Source organism: Oncorhynchus tshawytscha, linkage group LG31 (genome assembly GCF_018296145.1).
Source record: "Oncorhynchus tshawytscha isolate Ot180627B linkage group LG31, Otsh_v2.0, whole genome shotgun sequence".
Taxonomy (NCBI): Eukaryota; Metazoa; Chordata; class Actinopteri; order Salmoniformes; family Salmonidae; genus Oncorhynchus; species Oncorhynchus tshawytscha.
Window position 1 is genome coordinate 14,289,790 of NC_056459.1, and position 19,332 is coordinate 14,309,121.

Consider the following 19,332-nt stretch of genomic DNA (forward strand, 5'->3'; position numbering starts at 1 on the left):
GGTTACATTAGTGTGACCAATACAGTAGTGTTATAGTGGGGTTACATTAGTGTGACCAATACAGTAGTGTTATAGTGGGGTTACATTAGTGTGACCAATACAGTAGTGTTATAGTGGGGTTACATTAGTGTGACCAATACAGTCGTGTTATAGTGGGGTTACATTAGTGTGACCAATACAGTAGTGTTACAGTCGTGTTATAGTGGGGTTACATTAGTGTGACCAATACAGTCGTGTTATAGTGGGGTTACATTAGTGTGACCAATACAGCAGTGTTACAGTCGTGTTATAGTGGGGTTACATTAGTGTGACCAATACAGTAGTGTTACAGTCGTGTTATAGTGGGGTTACATTAGTGTGACCAATACAGTCGTGTTATAGTGGGGTTACATTAGTGTGACCAATACAGTAGTGTTACAGTCGTGTTATAGTGGGGTTACATTAGTGTGACCAATACAGTAGTGTTACAGTCGTGTTATAGTGGGGTTACATTAGTGTGACCAATACAGTAGTGTTACAGTCGTGTTATAGTGGGGTTACATTAGTGTGACCAATACAGTCGTGTTATAGTCGTGTTATAGTGGGGTTACATTAGTGTGACCAATACAGTAGTGTTACAGTCGTGTTATAGTGGGGTTACATTAGTGTGACCAATACAGTAGTGTTACAGTCGTGTTATAGTGGGGTTACATTAGTGTGACCAATACAGTCGTGTTATAGTGGGGTTACATTAGTGTGACCAATACAGTAGTGTTACAGTCGTGTTATAGTGGGGTTACATTAGTGTGACCAATACAGTAGTGTTACAGTCGTGTTATAGTGGGGTTACATTAGTGTGACCAATACAGTCGTGTTACAGTGGGGTTACATTAGTGTGACCAATATAGTAGTGTTACAGTTGTGTTATAGTGGGGTTACATTAGTGTGACCAATACAGTAGTGTTATAGTGGGGTTACATTAGTGTGACCAATATAGTAGTGTTACAGTCGTGTTATAGTGGGGTTACATTAGTGTGACCAATACAGTAGTGTTATAGTGGGGTTACATTAGTGTGACCAATACAGTCGTGTTATAGTGGGGTTACATTAGTGTGACCAATATAGTAGTGTTACAGTTGTGTTATAGTGGGGTTACATTAGTGTGACCAATACAGTAGTGTTATAGTGGGGTTACATTATTGTGACCAATACAGTAGTGTTACAGTCGTGTTATAGTGGGGTTACATTAGTGTGACCAATACAGTAGTGTTACAGTCGTGTTATAGTGGGGTTACATTAGTGTGACCAATACAGTAGTGTTACAGTCGTGTTATAGTGGGGTTACATTAGTGTGACCAATACAGTCGTGTTATAGTGGGGTTACATTAGTGTGACCAATATAGTAGTGTTACAGTTGTGTTATAGTGGGGTTACATTAGTGTGACCAATACAGTCGTGTTATAGTGGGGTTACATTAGTGTGACCAATATAGTAGTGTTACAGTTGTGTTATAGTGGGGTTACATTAGTGTGACCAATACAGTAGTGTTATAGTGGGGTTACATTAGTGTGACCAATACAGTGGTGTTATAGTGGGGTTACATTAGTGTGACCATTACAGTAGTGTTATATTCGTGTTATAGTGGGGTTACATTAGTGTGACCAATACAGTAGTGTTACAGTCGTGTTATAGTGGGGTTACATTAGTGTGACCAATATAGTAGTGTTACAGTCGTGTTATAGTGGGGTTACATTAGTGTGACCAATACAGTAGTGTTATAGTGGGGTTACATTAGTGTGACCAATACAGTAGTGTTACAGTCGTGTTATAGTGGGGTTACATTAGTGTGACCAATACAGTCGTGTTATAGTGGGGTTACATTAGTGTGACCAATACAGTAGTGTTACAGTATAGTGGGGTTACATTAGTGTGACCAATACAGTAGTGTTATAGTGGGGTTACATTAGTGTGACCAATACAGTAGTGTTATAGTGGGGTTACATTAGTGTGACCAATACAGTAGTGTTATAGTGGGGTTACATTAGTGTGACCAATACAGTAGTGTTATAGTGGGGTTACATTAGTGTGACCAATACAGTCGTGTTATAGTGGGGTTACATTAGTGTGACCAATACAGTAGTGTTATAGTGGGGTTACATTAGTGTGACCAATACAGTCGTGTTATAGTGGGGTTATATTAGTGTGACCAATACAGTAGTGTTACAGTCGTGTTATAGTGGGGTTACATTAGTGTGACCAATACAGTAGTGTTATAGTGGGGTTACATTAGTGTGACCAATACAGCAGTGTTACAGTCGTGTTATAGTGGGGTTACATTAGTGTGACCAATACAGTAGTGTTGTAGTGGGGTTATATTAGTGTGACCAATACAGTAGTGTTATAGTGGGGTTACATTAGTGTGACCAATACAGTAGTGTTGTAGTGTTATAGGGGGGTTACATTAGTGTGACCAATACAGTAGTGTTATAGTGGGGTTACATTAGTGTGACCAATACAGTCGTGTTATAGTGGGGTTACATTAGTGTGACCAATACAGTCGTGTTATAGTGGGGTTACATTAGTGTGACCAATACAGTCGTGTTATAGTGGGGTTACATTAGTGTGACCAATACAGTAGTGTTACAGTCGTGTTATAGTGGGGTTACATTAGTGTGACCAATACAGTAGTGTTATAGTGGGGTTACATTAGTGTGACCAATACAGTCGTGTTATAGTGGGGTTACATTAGTGTGACCAATACAGTAGTGTTATAGTGGGGTTACATTAGTGTGACCAATACAGTAGTGTTATAGTGGGGTTACATTAGTGTGACCAATACAGTCGTGTTATAGTGGGGTTACATTAGTGTGACCAATACAGTAGTGTTACAGTCGTGTTATAGTGGGGTTACATTAGTGTGACCAATACAGTAGTGTTATAGTGGGGTTACATTAGTGTGACCAATACAGTCGTGTTATAGTGGGGTTACATTAGTGTGACCAATACAGTCGTGTTATAGTGGGGTTACATTAGTGTGACCAATACAGTGTTATAGTGTTTACATAGTGGGGTTACATTAGTGTGACCAATACAGTAGTGTTATAGTGGGGTTACATTAGTGTGACCAATACAGTAGTGTTACAGTCGTGTTATAGTGGGGTTACATTAGTGTGACCAATACAGTAGTGTTATAGTGGGGTTACATTAGTGTGACCAATACAGTCGTGTTATAGTGGGGTTACATTAGTGTGACCAATACAGTAGTGTTATAGTGGGTGTTACATTAGTGTGACCAATACAGTAGTGTCATAGTGGGGTTACATTAGTGTGACCAATACTGTAGTGTTACAGTCGTGTTATAGTGGGGTTACATTAGTGTGACCAATACAGTAGTTTTACAGTCGTGTTATAGTGGGGTTACATTAGTGTGACCAATACAGTAGTGTTATAGTGGGGTTACATTAGTGTGACCAATACAGTAGTGTTATAGTGGGGTTACATTAGTGTGACATTAGTGTGTTATAGTGGGGTTACATTAGTGTGACCAATACAGTCGTGTTATAGTGGGGTTACATTAGTGTGACCAATACAGTCGTGTTATAGTGGGGTTACATTAGTGTGACCAATAGTGTGTTATAGTGGGGTTACATTAGTGTGACCAATACAGTAGTGTTATAGTGGGGTTACATTAGTGTGACCAATACAGTAGTGTTACAGTCGTGTTATAGTGGGGTTACATTAGTGTGACCAATACAGTAGTGTTACAGTCGTGTTATAGTGGGGTTACATTAGTGTGACCAATACAGTAGTGTTATAGTGGGGTTACATTAGTGTGACCAATACAGTAGTGTTTTGTGGGGTTACATTAGTGTGACCAATACAGTCGTGTTATAGTGGGGTTACATTAGTGTGACCAATACAGTGGGGTTACATTAGTTATAGTGGGGTTACAGTAGGTTACATTAGTGACCAATACAGTAGTGTTATAGTGGGGTTACATTAGTGTGACCAATACAGTAGTGTTACAGTCGTGTTATAGTGGGGTTACATTAGTGTGACCAATACAGTAGTGTTACAGTCGTGTTATAGTGGGGTTACATTAGTGTGACCAATACAGTAGTGTTATAGTGGGGTTACATTAGTGTGACCAATACAGTAGTGTTATAGTGGGGTTACATTAGTGTGACCAATACAGTCGTGTTATAGTGGGGTTACATTAGTGTGACCAATACAGTCGTGTTATAGTGGGGTTACATTAGTGTGACCAATACAGTAGTGTTATAGTGGGGTTACATTAGTGTGACCAATACAGTAGTGTTATAGTGGGGTTACATTAGTGTGACCAATACAGTCGTGTTATAGTGGGGTTACATTAGTGTGACCAATACAGTAGTGTTATAGTGGGGTTACATTAGTGTGACCAATACAGTAGTGTTATAGTGGGGTTACATTAGTGTGACCAATACAGTCGTGTTATAGTGGGGTTACATTAGTGTGACCAATACAGTAGTGTTACAGTCGTGTTATAGTGGGGTTACATTAGTGTGACCAATACAGTAGTGTTATAGTGGGGTTACATTAGTGTGACCAATACAGTAGTGTTACATAGTGGGGTTACATTAGTGTGACCAATACAGTGTGTTATAGTGGGGTTACATTAGTGTGACCAATACAGTAGTGTTATAGTGGGGTTACATTAGTGTGACCAATACAGTAGTGTTATAGTGGGGTTACATTAGTGTGACCAATACAGTAGTGTTACAGTATAGTGGGGTTACATTAGTGTGACCAATACAGTAGTGTTACAGTGGGGTTACATTAGTGTTACATTAGTGTGACCAATACAGTAGTGTTATAGTGGGGTTACATTAGTGTGACCAATACAGTCGTGTTATAGTGGGGTTACATTAGTGTGACCAATACAGTAGTGTTATAGTGGGGTTACATTAGTGTGACCAATACAGTAGTGTCATAGTGGGGTTACATTAGTGTGACCAATACTGTAGTGTTACAGTCGTGTTATAGTGGGGTTACATTAGTGTGACCAATACAGTAGTTTTACAGTCGTGTGACCAATATAGTGGGGTTACATTAGTGTGACCAATACAGTAGTGTTATAGTGGGGTTACATTAGTGTGACCAATACAGTAGTGTTATAGTGGGGTTACATTAGTGTGACCAATACAGTAGTGTTATAGTGGGGTTACATTAGTGTGACCAATACAGTAGTGTTATAGTGGGGTTACATTAGTGTGACCAATACAGTCGTGTTATAGTGGGGTTACATTAGTGTGACCAATACAGTAGTGTTATAGTGGGGTTACATTAGTGTGACCAATACAGTAGTGTTACAGTCGTGTTATAGTGGGGTTACATTAGTGTGACCAATACAGCAGTGTTACAGTCGTGTTATAGTGGGTTACATTAGTGTGACCAATACAGTAGTGTTATAGTGGGGTTACATTAGTGTGACCAATACAGTAGTGTTACCAATACAGTATAGTGGGGTTACATTAGTGTGACCAATACAGTCGTGTTATAGTGGGGTTACATTAGTGTTACAGTCGTGTTATAGTGGGGTTACATTAGTGTGACCAATACAGTCAGTGTTATAGTGGGGTTACATTAGTGTGACCAATACAGTAGTGTTACAGTATAGTGGGGTTACATTAGTGTGACCAATACAGTAGTGTTACAGTGTGTTATAGTGGGGTTACATTAGTGTGACCAATACAGTAGTGTTATAGTGGGGGGTTACATTAGTGTGACCAATACAGTAGTGTTATAGTGGGGTTACATTAGTGTGACCAATACAGTCGTGTTATAGTGGGGTTACATTAGTGTGACCAATACAGTCGTGTTATAGTGGGGTTACATTAGTGTGACCAATACAGTAGTGTTATAGTGGGGTTACATTAGTGTGACCAATACAGTAGTGTTATAGTGGGGTTACATTAGTGTGACCAATACAGTAGTGTTACAGTCGTGTTATAGTGGGGTTACATTAGTGTGACCAATACAGTAGTGTTATAGTGGGGTTACATTAGTGTGACCAATACAGTAGTGTTATAGTGGGGTTACATTAGTGTGACCAATACAGTAGTGTTATAGTGGGGTTACATTAGTGTGACCAATACAGTAGTGTTATAGTGGGGTTACATTAGTGTGACCAATACAGTAGTGTTACAGTCGTGTTATAGTGGGGTTACATTAGTGTGACCAATACAGTAGTTTTACAGTCGTGCTATAGTGGGGTTACATTAGTGTGACCAATACAGTAGTGTTATAGTGGGGTTACATTAGTGTGACCAATACAGTCGTGTTATAGTGGGGTTATATTAGTGTGACCAATACAGTAGTGTTACAGTCGTGTTATAGTGGGGTTACATTAGTGTGACCAATACAGTAGTGTTACAGTCGTGTTATAGTGGGGTTACATTAGTGTGACCAATACAGTAGTGTTATAGTGGGGTTACATTAGTGTGACCAATACAGTAGTGTTATAGTGGGGTTACATTAGTGTGACCAATACAGTCGTGTTGTAGTGGGGTTACATTAGTGTGACCAATACAGTGGTGTTACAGTAGTGTTATAGTGGGGTTACATTAGTGTGACCAATACAGTAGTGTTATAGTGGGGTTACATTAGTGTGACCAATACAGTCGTGTTATAGTGGGGTTACATTAGTGTGACCAATACAGTAGTGTTATAGTGGGGTTACATTAGTGTGACCAATACAGTAGTGTTATAGTGGGGTTACATTAGTGTGACCAATACAGTAGTGTTACAGTCGTGTTATAGTGGGGTTACATTAGTGTGACCAATATAGTAGTGTTACAGTCGTGTTATAGTGGGGTTACATTAGTGTGACCAATACTGTAGTGTTACAGTCGTGTTATAGTGGGGTTACATTAGTGTGACCAATACAGTAGTGTTACAGTCGTGTTATAGTGGGGTTACATTAGTGTGACCAATACAGTAGTGTTATAGTGGGGTTACATTAGTGTGACCAATACAGTCGTGTTGTAGTGGGGTTACATTAGTGTGACCAATACAGCAGTGTTACAGTCGTGTTATAGTGGGGTTACATTAGTGTGACCAATACAGTGTGTTATAGTGGGGTTACATTAGTGTGACCAATACAGTAGTGTTACAGTCGTGTTATAGTGGGGTTACATTAGTGTGACCAATACAGTAGTGTTACAGTCGTGTTATAGTGGGGTTACATTAGTGTGACCAATACAGTAGTGTTACAGTCGTGTTATAATGGGGTTACATTAGTGTGACCAATACAGTCGTGTTATAGTGGGGTTACATTAGTGTGACCAATACAGTCAGTGTTATAATGGGGTTACATTAGTGTGACCAATACAGTCGTGTTATAGTGGGGTTACATTAGTGTGACCAATACAGTAGTGTTACAGTCGTGTTATAATGGGGTTACATTAGTGTGACCAATACAGTCGTGTTATAGTGGGGTTACATTAGTGTGACACCAAACACAGACCACAGTCAGAAGAAACAGTTTGAGGTGTTATAGTCAGTGTAGCTGACATTTACAGTAGTGTTACAGTAGTAGATTTACAGTAGTGTAAGACCAGAGACCAGAGTCAGAAGTCAGAGGGTTTGGGCCGTGTGAGAAGGAGGCTCATAGTTTTTATTCAAGTGGTGTCATGGCTTCACCCAGGTCACCTGACCAGGAAGTCACCACACCAAATCATGCACACACAAAAATGAAAACATAAACATAAATGGTTGTTTACTCAACAAGTTGCTCTTTCCATTTATTGAAAAGAGAAAGCCCATACCGCTGCATGTATTGACATCAGGAGTTTTCCAAAACTGTGAAACAAAAATGTCCATTGGGTCAATTTGGTCATTTGTTTAACCAAATTGATAAAACGTGTCATGTGGAGATGGTATGCATTTAGCATTTTTGTAATGTTAAAATTAACATGGTACATGGTATTTGTTCATTAGACCTAAAAAAAAAAATATTCTATTGCAAAGGATTCTTTTTTTAACTCATGAATTTAGAGAAATTAATAAACAGTAACATGGAATTATACAAGTAACCCAACAGCCTTCTTGAGTTCATCACGACACATATAGTTGTGCAATATGTGTCTTTTTGTCCCTGTAATAGGAGAACTTGGCACTTTGGACTTCTGGGCAGATAGAACGCTGGCCGGCACATGGCGATATCTGCCACATTAAGCCTCAGGCATTAGGAGGACATGCAGAATGCAGAAAGATCGGCCAATAACCATTTGAATCCAGAGTACTTTTTGTTTCTGGCTGCACAGCGTGGAGGTAAAAAGCCAAATGTATCATTTCGAAAGAGCAGGGATAATGCAACAACTAATATAAATACCACAAGTCAATATCAATGTCTTTCATACAATGTGTTTTATATATGTGTTAACAAACATCTGTTATCTGTTGACTCACTCAGCATTTAATCCATGCATGGTAATATGGTACATTTCCTGGCAAGCAAACCCCAGTAACAATTATTGTTTTACTCTCTTGTAAATCATTGTAAAGCATTATCATGTTGGCATCACCTCACTATGGTATGATCAGTCATTAAAATGCTGGTATGCACTTTAAAATAAAATTGAATAAATAGAGATGTATTGGATATTGCCAATATTGACTCATAATCAATCAAAATGACTTTAACATTGACTCTCGACCCTTAATATCCATGTGCATGTCCACCATCTACGCCAATAAATTACACATGTACAGTGCCTTGCGAAAGTATTCGGCCCCCTTGAACTTTGCGACCTTTTGCCACATTTCAGGCTTCAAACATAAAGATATAAAACTGTATTTTTTTGTGAAGAATCAACAACAAGTGGGACACAATCATGAAGTGGAACGACATTTATTGGATATTTCAAACTTTTTTAACAAATCAAAAACTGAAAAATTGGGCGTGCAAAATTATTCAGCCCCTTTACTTTCAGTGCAGCAAACTCTCTCCAGAAGTTCAGTGAGGATCTCTGAATGATCCAATGTTGACCTAAATGACTAATGATGATAAATACAATCCACCTGTGTGTAATCAAGTCTCCGTATAAATGCACCTGCACTGTGATAGTCTCAGAGGTCCGTTAAAAGCGCAGAGAGCATCATGAAGAACAAGGAACATACCAGGCAGGTCCGAGATACTGTTGTGAAGAAGTTTAAAGCCGGATTTGGATACAAAAAGATTTCCCAAGCTTTAAACATCCCAAGGAGCACTGTGCAAGCGATAATATTGAAATGGAAGGAGTATCAGACCACTGCAAATCTACCAAGACCTGGCCGTCCATCTAAACTTTCAGCTCATACAAGCAGAAGACTGATCAGAGATGCAGCCAAGAGGCCCATGATCACTCTGGATGAACTGCAGAGATCTACAGCTGAGGTGGGAGACTCTGTCCATAGGACAACAATCAGTCGTATATTGCACAAATCTGGCCTTTATGGAAGAGTGGCAAGAAGAAAGCCATTTCTTAAAGATATCCATAAAAAGTGTTGTTTAAAGTTTGCCACAAGCCACCTGGGAGACACACCAAACATGTGGAAGAAGGTGCTCTGGTCAGATGAAACCAAAATTGAACTTTTTGGCAACAATGCAAAACGTTATGTTTGGCGTAAAAGCAACACAGCTCATCACCCTGAACACACCATCCCCACTGTCAAACATGGTGGTGGCAGCATCGTGGTTTGGGCCTGCTTTTCTTCAGCAGGGACAGGGAAGATGGTTAAAATTGATGGGAAGATGGATGGAGCCAAATACAGGACCATTCTGGAAGAAAACCTGATGGAGTCTGCAAAAGACCTGAGACTGGGACGGAGATTTGTCTTCCATCAAGACAATGATCCAAAACATAAAGCAAAATCTACAATGGAATGGTTCAAAAATAAACATATCCAGGTGTTAGAATGGCCAAGTCAAAGTCCAGACCTGAATCCAATCGAGAATCTGTGGAAAGAACTGAAAACTGCTGTTCACAAATGCTCTCCATCCAACCTCACTGAGCTCGAGCTGTTTTGCAAGGAGGAATGGGAAAAAATTTCAGTCTCTCGATGTGCAAAACTGATAGAGACATACCCCAAGCGACTTACAGCTGTAATCGCAGCAATAGGTGGCGCTACAAAGTATTAACTTAAGGGGGCTGAATAATTTTGCACGCCCAATTTTTCAGTTTTTGATTTGTTAAAAAAGTTTGAAATATCCAATAAATGTCGTTCCACTTCATGATTGTGTCCCACTTGTTGTTGATTCTTCACAAAAAAATACAGTTTTATATCTTTATGTTTGAAGCCTGAAATGTGGCAAAAGGTCGCAAAGTTCAAGGGGGCCGAATACTTTCGCAAGGCACTGTAGTAGTTTAGCTAAATGTAAGAGTGATTTCTCCACCTACACCCAATCATTCACCTCAATAATTCGACAAGCGTAGAACCTGTGGCAGTTCTGCCTAAATAAGTACTTTTTAAGTTGTAAATCAGCTGGCTTGTGTCTGTGTGGTTTGCCGAAAATAAGTCAATTTCTGCTTTGGTTTGCATTTGTATGAAGTGTACATGAATCCTTAGAGATGGATACATATTTTATAAGGACAAGTGTTTGATTTATTTCACAGACATAAAATGTGCCTACAGGTATAGAAACATTGAAATATAGTTTTTTAAAGGCACATATGCTAAAATTTGTAAAAATGCTAACGCATCTGAGCTGTGGAAAGGCCGTTTTATTCCAAAGGATGAATAATTACAATATATGTACTGTACAGTAGATATAAAGTAGTCTGTATATTTACATATGCATTTCTGGGGTCATCTGAACATTCTAGAACCTTGGATGTTCATGTTTTGTTATTTCCATTTAAGACAGACACTAGGTATGTTTCCATTAACTTATCCAGGGATTTTTTTTGTCGACAAAGAAATGAGATGCGATTGATATGTATTGTTTTGTCTGCTAGGGTGCGTTTCCATTTAACTATCTTGTGTCGCTAAAAACAGCTGGACGTAATGACGTCACAGCTAAACCCCAAAACGTTTTTGCAAAAACCTAACTTAAACTCATACATCACCTTGGTCCGTACAATTGCCCTTATTTTAGCTCACTAAAAACGTAATACTTCCATACTTCCTTTCAACTGTAATGTCAATACCATTGTAAAGCACAATTTCTCCCCTTTCCAACAGAATCAATTACATGACCTAAACGCTACCCGTTTCTGCATGATTCAAGCAGGCAATGAGCCCCGTCGGGTCTTTTTAAAAATGGCGGGTGGGGAAGCGAAACTAATGCGTGATAGTGAGAAGGAGAGATGTGTGGGAAAATTGCTTTTTTTCACTCGATCTGTCCAACTTATCACCTTATCGCCTCTAAAATGTAAATAAAACACTATAAAGAGTTTATATAATGTGTCATTACATACCTATTTGAAGGTTTGTGTCGAATTTGAATCGGGTTTTTAGGGCGGTGTTAAAGTGATCTTAGAAGTTAACAGCGGCTTTGAGAATGATGATTGCATGCAGTGAAGACGCAAAAAATGACTAGGTATCCCCCTTACCCCGTCACTGTCCATTTCTTGTTTTTAAAGGATGATAGAAGTGCTACACCTGGTGGAGAGAGATTGTAAGACAGAAATAGTTGCTTTATGCGTGCTGTACGTTACGACATGACACGTCAAGATGTAACATCAGAGGGTCAGTTTTTTCAACTTTTCTCCACTACTATAGAGCCATTACCATGACGATCAACGCTTGAATAGAAACCTAGTTCACACCCCCGATTTTGATGTCAACACAGTCACTACAGTCCCATTAGTTTTCTTTGTAGCCTCGTTTGAATGTTGCGGTTGCGCACATTTGTACGGAATGGGGTGAGTTTACGTTGGTCTTGAATAAAAATGTATTGGTTGAATTGTTTCCATTACCCATTTAGGCAATTTCCGCATTAATAAATTGGCAACAGCCTGTATGCCCTCTCACCTATCTCTTTCATGTCTCAGGTAGCCTGCAAAAGTCAGCATGGATACTAGAATGCAATAATTGACTAATATTTTCCATAATAATTCTCATGTACCAACATGTCGCCTAGGTCTGTGCACTCCTGTAGATCTGAAATAATTGGATGGCAAAACTTGCCAGCCACCATAAAAGCAAGGTGAAGCAATTCAGGCATTCTTGAAAGTCAGAACAATCCTTGTCTTGCAAAGAAACATTATTGTTATAGATTTTTATAAAATAGATGTTGCAAGCAGTATGCATTTAGAATTGTGAAGTGGACCTTTAAAGTCAACCTACGTGATGACAACACTTTCCCCGGGTACCTGCAAAATTATTCGGCAATCATTGTTTATTAAAAAAAACGTGTTTTCCATCATCATTTGCCGCAACAAAGAAAGTTAGACAAAAGAAATATCCTGTAAAACGGATAACATTTTTGTTGATTTTTACAAAAATGTCTCAAATATCTGCCGTTTTCATGACACATTGCAACGTTTTTTTTACAACATTTATTTTGTTTAATTAACCTGTGTCAATGGAAATCTACCTAATGGTATCCATGGCATTTATCCCTTTGCCCTGTTGCCGACTTAATTGGCACATTTTGTGCTTAACGAATCAATGCCCAGTATTGCATTGCTCCTTCATCTCGTAATTTTTCACCCATTGATTGCCATTTGACTGTCATTGAATTTCAATGTTTTGATTTAAACCCAAGGATAACATCATTGTATACATCTCAAATGCCTGTCATTGTGTTCGTAGGCTGAAGGCATGTATATATTCTTAGTGACACAATTGAAGTTTGGACTCTTGGATTACACCTGTCATCAACATTAACATTGTTATAGAATAGCAGTGGTACAGTATCCTGGCCTGCTCCTCTATGGCTCGATACAGTGAAGAGCTGTATGTGTGTGCGCGCGCTCTGAACCCACGCTGGTCTATAGTACAGGAAGCTTCACTTAGTAAGATGATGCATCTCAATATCCTTTTCCTGGAAAATGTGTACTATTTAAAAAATAAATTGATATGTATTGTTTTGTTTGGCAGGTGCATTCGGATTTCCGGGATATCTTTTGGGATTTGATTCGGGGACCAGAACCTAAAGAGGCTATCCATTCAAAACCTGAGACCAAAGGTTATTGTACAATTTTTCAGAATGGAAAAAAATGGAAAAACAAAAAGCTGTTTAGCCTACACTATACATCATTACTTTTAAGTGGCTAAATCAATTAAGTATATTTTAAAATCATTATTATGATTATTTGCTATCAAAATTCAATCAAATTGCAAGGTTATTATTATTTTCCCCCATACATCTATATGCATACCAGTTTCACAAAGTACATGCACATAGCAACTTTTTCAAACTGGAAAGCCTTAAAACCCTTGTTACTCCTTTTCTCATCCTCATATTTTACACAATCTGAAATCCAGAAAGAAAACATCTACAGACACAAACCATGATAATACAAAATCTGCTATTTAAAAAAAAGAAACAAAAATGAAACACTCATTTGATGACTTCTAATGCACATGCTAAGATTGGCAACAATATTTTGGCATGATGTTCTGTAAATAAATCATTTTACTTTTTTTCCTAGATAGAATTGCTTATAGAAAATAATACCTGATGCTTTTTACGTCATTTCAAAAGCACTTAACTGCAATCATTTTAAGTTAAGGTGAAACAGGCATACTCACTTTAAAAAAATAGCATATCTCCATTACAATGCTAAGTGTGCATCATTTGGTACATTGTTACCAAGATCCTATACTATTTGAATGAGCTGGCAATAAGGAAAGTTGTGATAACATCTGATGGTTCTGATTTGTATTTCTCAGATGGGCCAATTTCCTGGGAAAAATAAGTATCCATGCTTCATGCGTTGAATCCCTCACAAGAAAAAAACACACAATTCATGTCCAAAAGGTTTTCCATTTCTTTCCGATGCTCCTTCCTCTTCTATCAATCCCTATGAATCACTTCAATATATTATATCTTTATACCAACCAAAAGAAACAAAACAAAAGTTCTAAAATAAGATTTGGTTATGAGCAACATTGGAGATGCATTGTACTTGTATATAAAAAAGGAAAGCAAGGAGTTGTCTGTGTAGATGAGCCAACCCAGTCTGATGATCTGTTCCATTTCAACGTTTTACCATTTAGGAAAAAACATTGAAATGCAACATATAGTTCAAAACACTATGATGCACTAGGCTCAGATAGATTTCCTTCTCTTCATTAGTCGCCGATTGTCTGTGAAGCTGTGGAGGCCTGGGGAGACTGAGCTAATGGGCGAGGGGAAGAAGCTGTTCTTTAGGGTGCTGGGAGAGATCTCCTCGATGCGGTACGACACCGAGTGAAAGTACTGGTGGGGGTTCAACTGGGAACTAAAGGAGTTCTGGTGGGAAAAGGCACATTCTATCCCTCCTCCTCCTCCCCCCATCCCTCCCCCTACTCCCATCTCTCCCCCACAGCTACCAAACTCATGTGAGTGGTAGTTCATGCAGGAGCAGACAGATGGCACATCATTGACCTCGGCGCAGAACTGGCCCTGCGTCTCCCTGCGCCTCCTCCCTGCAGCTCCTCCTCTCCCCAGCGTCTCCTCCTGAATGTGGATGATCATGCTGTTTCTGTTCCCCGCCAGCGAGGCCCTCTCCTCTGCGTCCCGCCTCTCGTCTTCACTGTTCATGGTCAGGAACCTCAGCACCACCAGGTTGAGGAAGGCTCCTATGACAGTCAGGCCCACCAGGATGTACATGAAGCTGAAGGCCACGTACAGGGGCCTCCGCTGCAGGGCCCGGTTCTTCTGCAGGGCCACAAAGTCCCCGAAACCTATGGTAGTCAGTGTGATGAAGCAGTAGTAGTAGCTCTGGAAGAAGCTCCAGTCCTCGTAGTGGGAGAAGGCGGCCGCCCCGATGCACAGCGTCCCGATGCAGGAGAAGAACCCCACCGTCACCATGTTCTCCATGGAAACGTCGGTGATGCGCATGCCACAGCACTTCTTGATGCGCTTCAGGAGGGACTTGACGAAGGTGTTCATCCTCTCGCCCAGGCTCTGGAACATGACCAGGGTCAGGGGTATCCCCAGGACGGCATAGAACATGCAGAAGGCCTTCCCCGCGTCTGTGCCGGGAGCTGCATGGCCATAACCTGCAGGGAGACAACAGACCACAGTCACCAGGATGTAATGGTACAGCAGCATGGTAGAGCAGCATGGTCATACCCTGCAGGGGAGAGAAGACACAGACAGTGATCAGGACCTAACATCTATGGTACAGTAGTATGGCAATAACCTGAAAGAGAGACAACAAACCAGAAACCAGGACCAGTATGTTACAGCGATGGCTGGATAACTGCCAGGGTTGGGCTCAATTCGCTTTTCAATTCAGTTCATTCAGCAAGTCAAATAGCTCATTCATTTCCTCAATTGATTGAATTAAAAATAGAACTCAGCCCCACCAAGCCACTTATCATCAACTCAACTGTCCCAGTTGGCTTTTAGATTTGTTTACAGATAATACCCAGCGAAAAATCCCCAAAGCATCTTGATGTCCCTTTGCCAAGATGGCTTTTGACTAAGAGCTGAGTCCCACAGACAGGGCCGGTATTGAATAAGAGCTGAGCCCCACAGACAGGGCCGGTATTGAATAAGAGCTGAGCCCCAAAGACAGGGCCGGTATTGAATAAGAGCTGAGCCCCACAGACAGGGCCGGTATTGAATAAGAGCTAAGCCCCACAGACAGGGCCGGTATTGAATAAGAGCTGAGCCCCACAGACAGGGCCGGTATTGAATAAGAGCTGAGCCCCACAGACAGGGCCGGTATTGAATAAGAGCTGAGCCCCACAGACAGGGCCTGTATTGAATAAGAGCTGAGCCCCACAGACAGGGCCGGTATTGAATAAGAGCTGAGCCCCACAGACAGGGCCGGTATTGAATAAGAGCTGAGCCCCACAGACAGGGCCGGTATTGAATAAGAGCTGAGCCCCACAGACAGGGCCGGTATTGAATAAGAGCTGAGCCCCACAGACAGGGCCGGTATTGAATAAGAGCTGAGCCCCACAGACAGGGCCGGTATTGAATAAGAGCTGAGCCCCACAGACAGGGCCGGTATTGAATAAGAGCTGAGCCCCACAGACAGGGCCGGTATTGAATAAGAGCTGAGCCCCACAGACAGGGCCGGTATTGAATAAGAGCTGAGCCCCACAGACAGGGCCGGTATTGAATAAGAGGGCAGCACAGAAATGGGTCCAGTCATTCATCTGAGTACGGCCCAATGATTATAAGGTTGTCCAATTAGTGGGAACTTTCCTCTCCCAGTCCTGTGAGCTACAGGGAAGTGTGGGAAATGTAGGAGTTATTGGATGAGGAAGGAGTCGTACAGGAGCCAATAAGGCTTTTAGGATAATTCAACTTTATCTTTAGGCCTGCAGTTGCTGACTCAAAGACATACACACACACACACACACACACACACACACACACACACACACACACACACACACACACACACACACACACACACACACACACACACACACACATAACCCCAACCTGTGCTCATAACTAAAAAGATAATAATAGTGTTGTTGATGGTCCAGATATGGAATATGATTAGATCTAACACAGATGTAGGGTAGGCTATACATGCTTTACTATACAGTACAGTACATGATGGTTTTGAATATGAATATGAAAGGCAATGCTGAGAATACATGTTCCATTTCCGTAATCCATTTCTGCTGTATCCCTAACAGACATAGTATGTAGGTCTAACTCACAACAACCGAAGCTGTTGCCAAATAACACCCACCATTCTTTTCCATGGAAACAACTGTTTTGACCAAGATACATTACTCTCCTACTATTTTTCACAGACCCGTTGTAACCTGAACTAGTCCATTGGCCTTTGTGTTTCATTACTATTGGTTTCATACATTCCCTGATGGGCATCCACCCACTCAAGCACGTGAGGAATGATTATATTTATAGGCTCAGGACAAGATCTATCTGATTTGTAGCAAGCAGGAAATGGGATTTTATGTGCATATAAAGTGTGCTCCCGTGACCCAATATGCTTTACTCCTGCAGCTTCTCTGGACTAGATTGAGTAGGTAGCAGATTAGGGCACACGGTTCACAGTGTTGCATTATATTTAGACTTATTTAGCAAGCAAATGGAAGGGAAAACGGTTTTAAAGATCTACGCTAATATACAGAGCCTTCAGAAAGTATTCACACCCCTCGACTTTTCCACATTTTGTTGTGTTACAGCCTGAATTTAAAATGGATTCAATTGAGATTTTGTGTCACTGATCCACACACAATACTGTCAAAGTGGAATTATGTTTTTAGAAATGTTTACAAATTATTTTTTTTAAATGAAAAGCTGAAATGTCTTGCGTCAATAAATATTCAACCACAAAGACCAGGGAGGTTTTTCGATGTTTTGCAAAGAAGGGCACCTATTGATAGATCGTTAAAAAAACATGTGGAGATTGAATATCCCTTTGAGCAAGGTGAAGTTATTAATTACACTTTGGATAAAGGTGTCCTTCCTAACTCGGTTTGCTGGAGAGAAACAAAATCGCTCTGGGATTTCACCATGAGGCCAATGGTGACTTTAAACAGTTACAGAGTTTAATGGCTGTGATAGGAGAAAACTGAGGATGGATCAACAACATTTTAGTTACTCCACAATACTAACCTAAATGACAAAGGAAATAGAAGGAAGCCTGTACAGAATGAAAATATTCCAAAACATGCCTCTGGTTTGCAATTAGGCACCATAGTAAAACTGAAACAAATGTGGCAAAGAGATTCCCTTTATGTCCTGAATACTAAGTTTTATGTTTGGGGCAAATCCAACACAACACGTCACTGAGTACCACTCTTCATATTTTTAAGCCTGGTAGTGGCTGCATCATGCTATGGGTATACTTGTCATCATCAAGGAATAGGGAGGTTTTTAGGACAACAAGGAAAACCTGCCTCAATCTGATTTCCAACAGACACTGGGAGACAAATTCACCTTATAGCAGGAAAATAACCTAAAACACAAGGTCAAATGTACACTGGAGTTGCTTACCAAGATGACATTGAATGTTCCGGAGTGGCCAAGTTACAGTTTTAACTTAGATCGTCTTGAAAATCCATGGCAAGACTTGAAAATGGCCGTCTAGCAATGATCAACAACCATTTAAAAAATAATTTTAAAGAGAATAACGTGCAAATATTGTACAAAGTTCTTAGAGACTTACCCAGAAAGGCTCACAGTTCTAATCGCTGCAAATGGTGATTCTAACATGTTCTGACTCAGGGGTGTGAATACTTATGCAAATAACACATTTCTGTATTTCATTTTCAATACATTTTCAAACATTTCTAAAAACATGTTTTCACTTTGTCATTTTGGGGTATTGTGTGTCGATGGGTGAGAAAAAAAGTCCTAATCCATTTTGAATCCAGGCTGTAACACAATAAAATGTGGAATTCAACGGCTCAGACACAAGAGGCATGTGGCAGGGTCTACAGTCAATCACGGACTACAGGAAGAAACCCAGCCCAGTCACGGACCAGGATGTCTTGCTCCCAGGCAGACTAAATAACTTTTTGCCCGCTTTGAGGACAATACAGTGCCACTGACACGGCCTGCAACGAAAACATGCGGTCTCTCCTTCACTGCAGCCGAGGTGAGTAAGACATTTAAATGTGTTAACCCTCGCAAGGCTGCAGGCCCAGACGGCATCCCCAGCCGCGCCCTCAGAGCATGCGCAGACCAGCTGGCCGGTGTGTTTACGGACATATTCAATCAATCCCTATACCAGTCTGCTGTTCCCACATGCTTCAAGAGGGCCACCATTGTTCCTGTTCCCAAGAAAGCTAAGGTAACTGAGCTAAACGACTACCGCCCCGTAGCACTCACATCCGTCATCATGAAGTGCTTTGAGAGACTAGTCAAGGACCATATCACCTCCACCCTACCTGACACCCTAGACCCACTCCAATTTCCTTACCGCCCAAATAGGTCCACAGACGATGCAATCTCAACCACACTGCACACTGCCCTAACCCATCTGGACAAGAGGAATACCTATGTGAGAATGCTGTTCATCGACTACAGCTCGGCATTCAACACCATAGTACCCTCCAAGCTCGTCATCAAGCTCGAGACCCTGGGTCTCGACCCCGCCCTGTGCAACTGGGTACTGGACTTCCTGACGGGCCGCCCCCAGGTGGTGAGGGTAGGCAACAACATCTCCTCCCCGCTGATCCTCAACACTGGGGCCCCACAAGGGTGCGTTCTGAGCCCTCTCCTGTACTCCCTGT

The 19,332-nt window shown here is 40.8% G+C and overlaps 1 protein-coding gene across 1 annotated transcript in view; it reads right to left on the reverse strand.

The window, feature by feature from the left end:
* Nucleotides 1-11,790: 11,790 nt before the first annotated feature.
* Nucleotides 11,791-19,332, reverse strand: part of LOC112229321 (potassium channel subfamily K member 9) — a 40,427-nt gene continuing 32,885 nt past the window's right edge. The window contains exon 2 of the mRNA XM_042310265.1: nucleotides 11,791-15,156. Coding sequence (XP_042166199.1) covers nucleotides 14,222-15,156 — 935 coding nt within the window. The 3' untranslated portion in view covers nucleotides 11,791-14,221. The remainder of the gene's footprint in view (nucleotides 15,157-19,332) is intronic.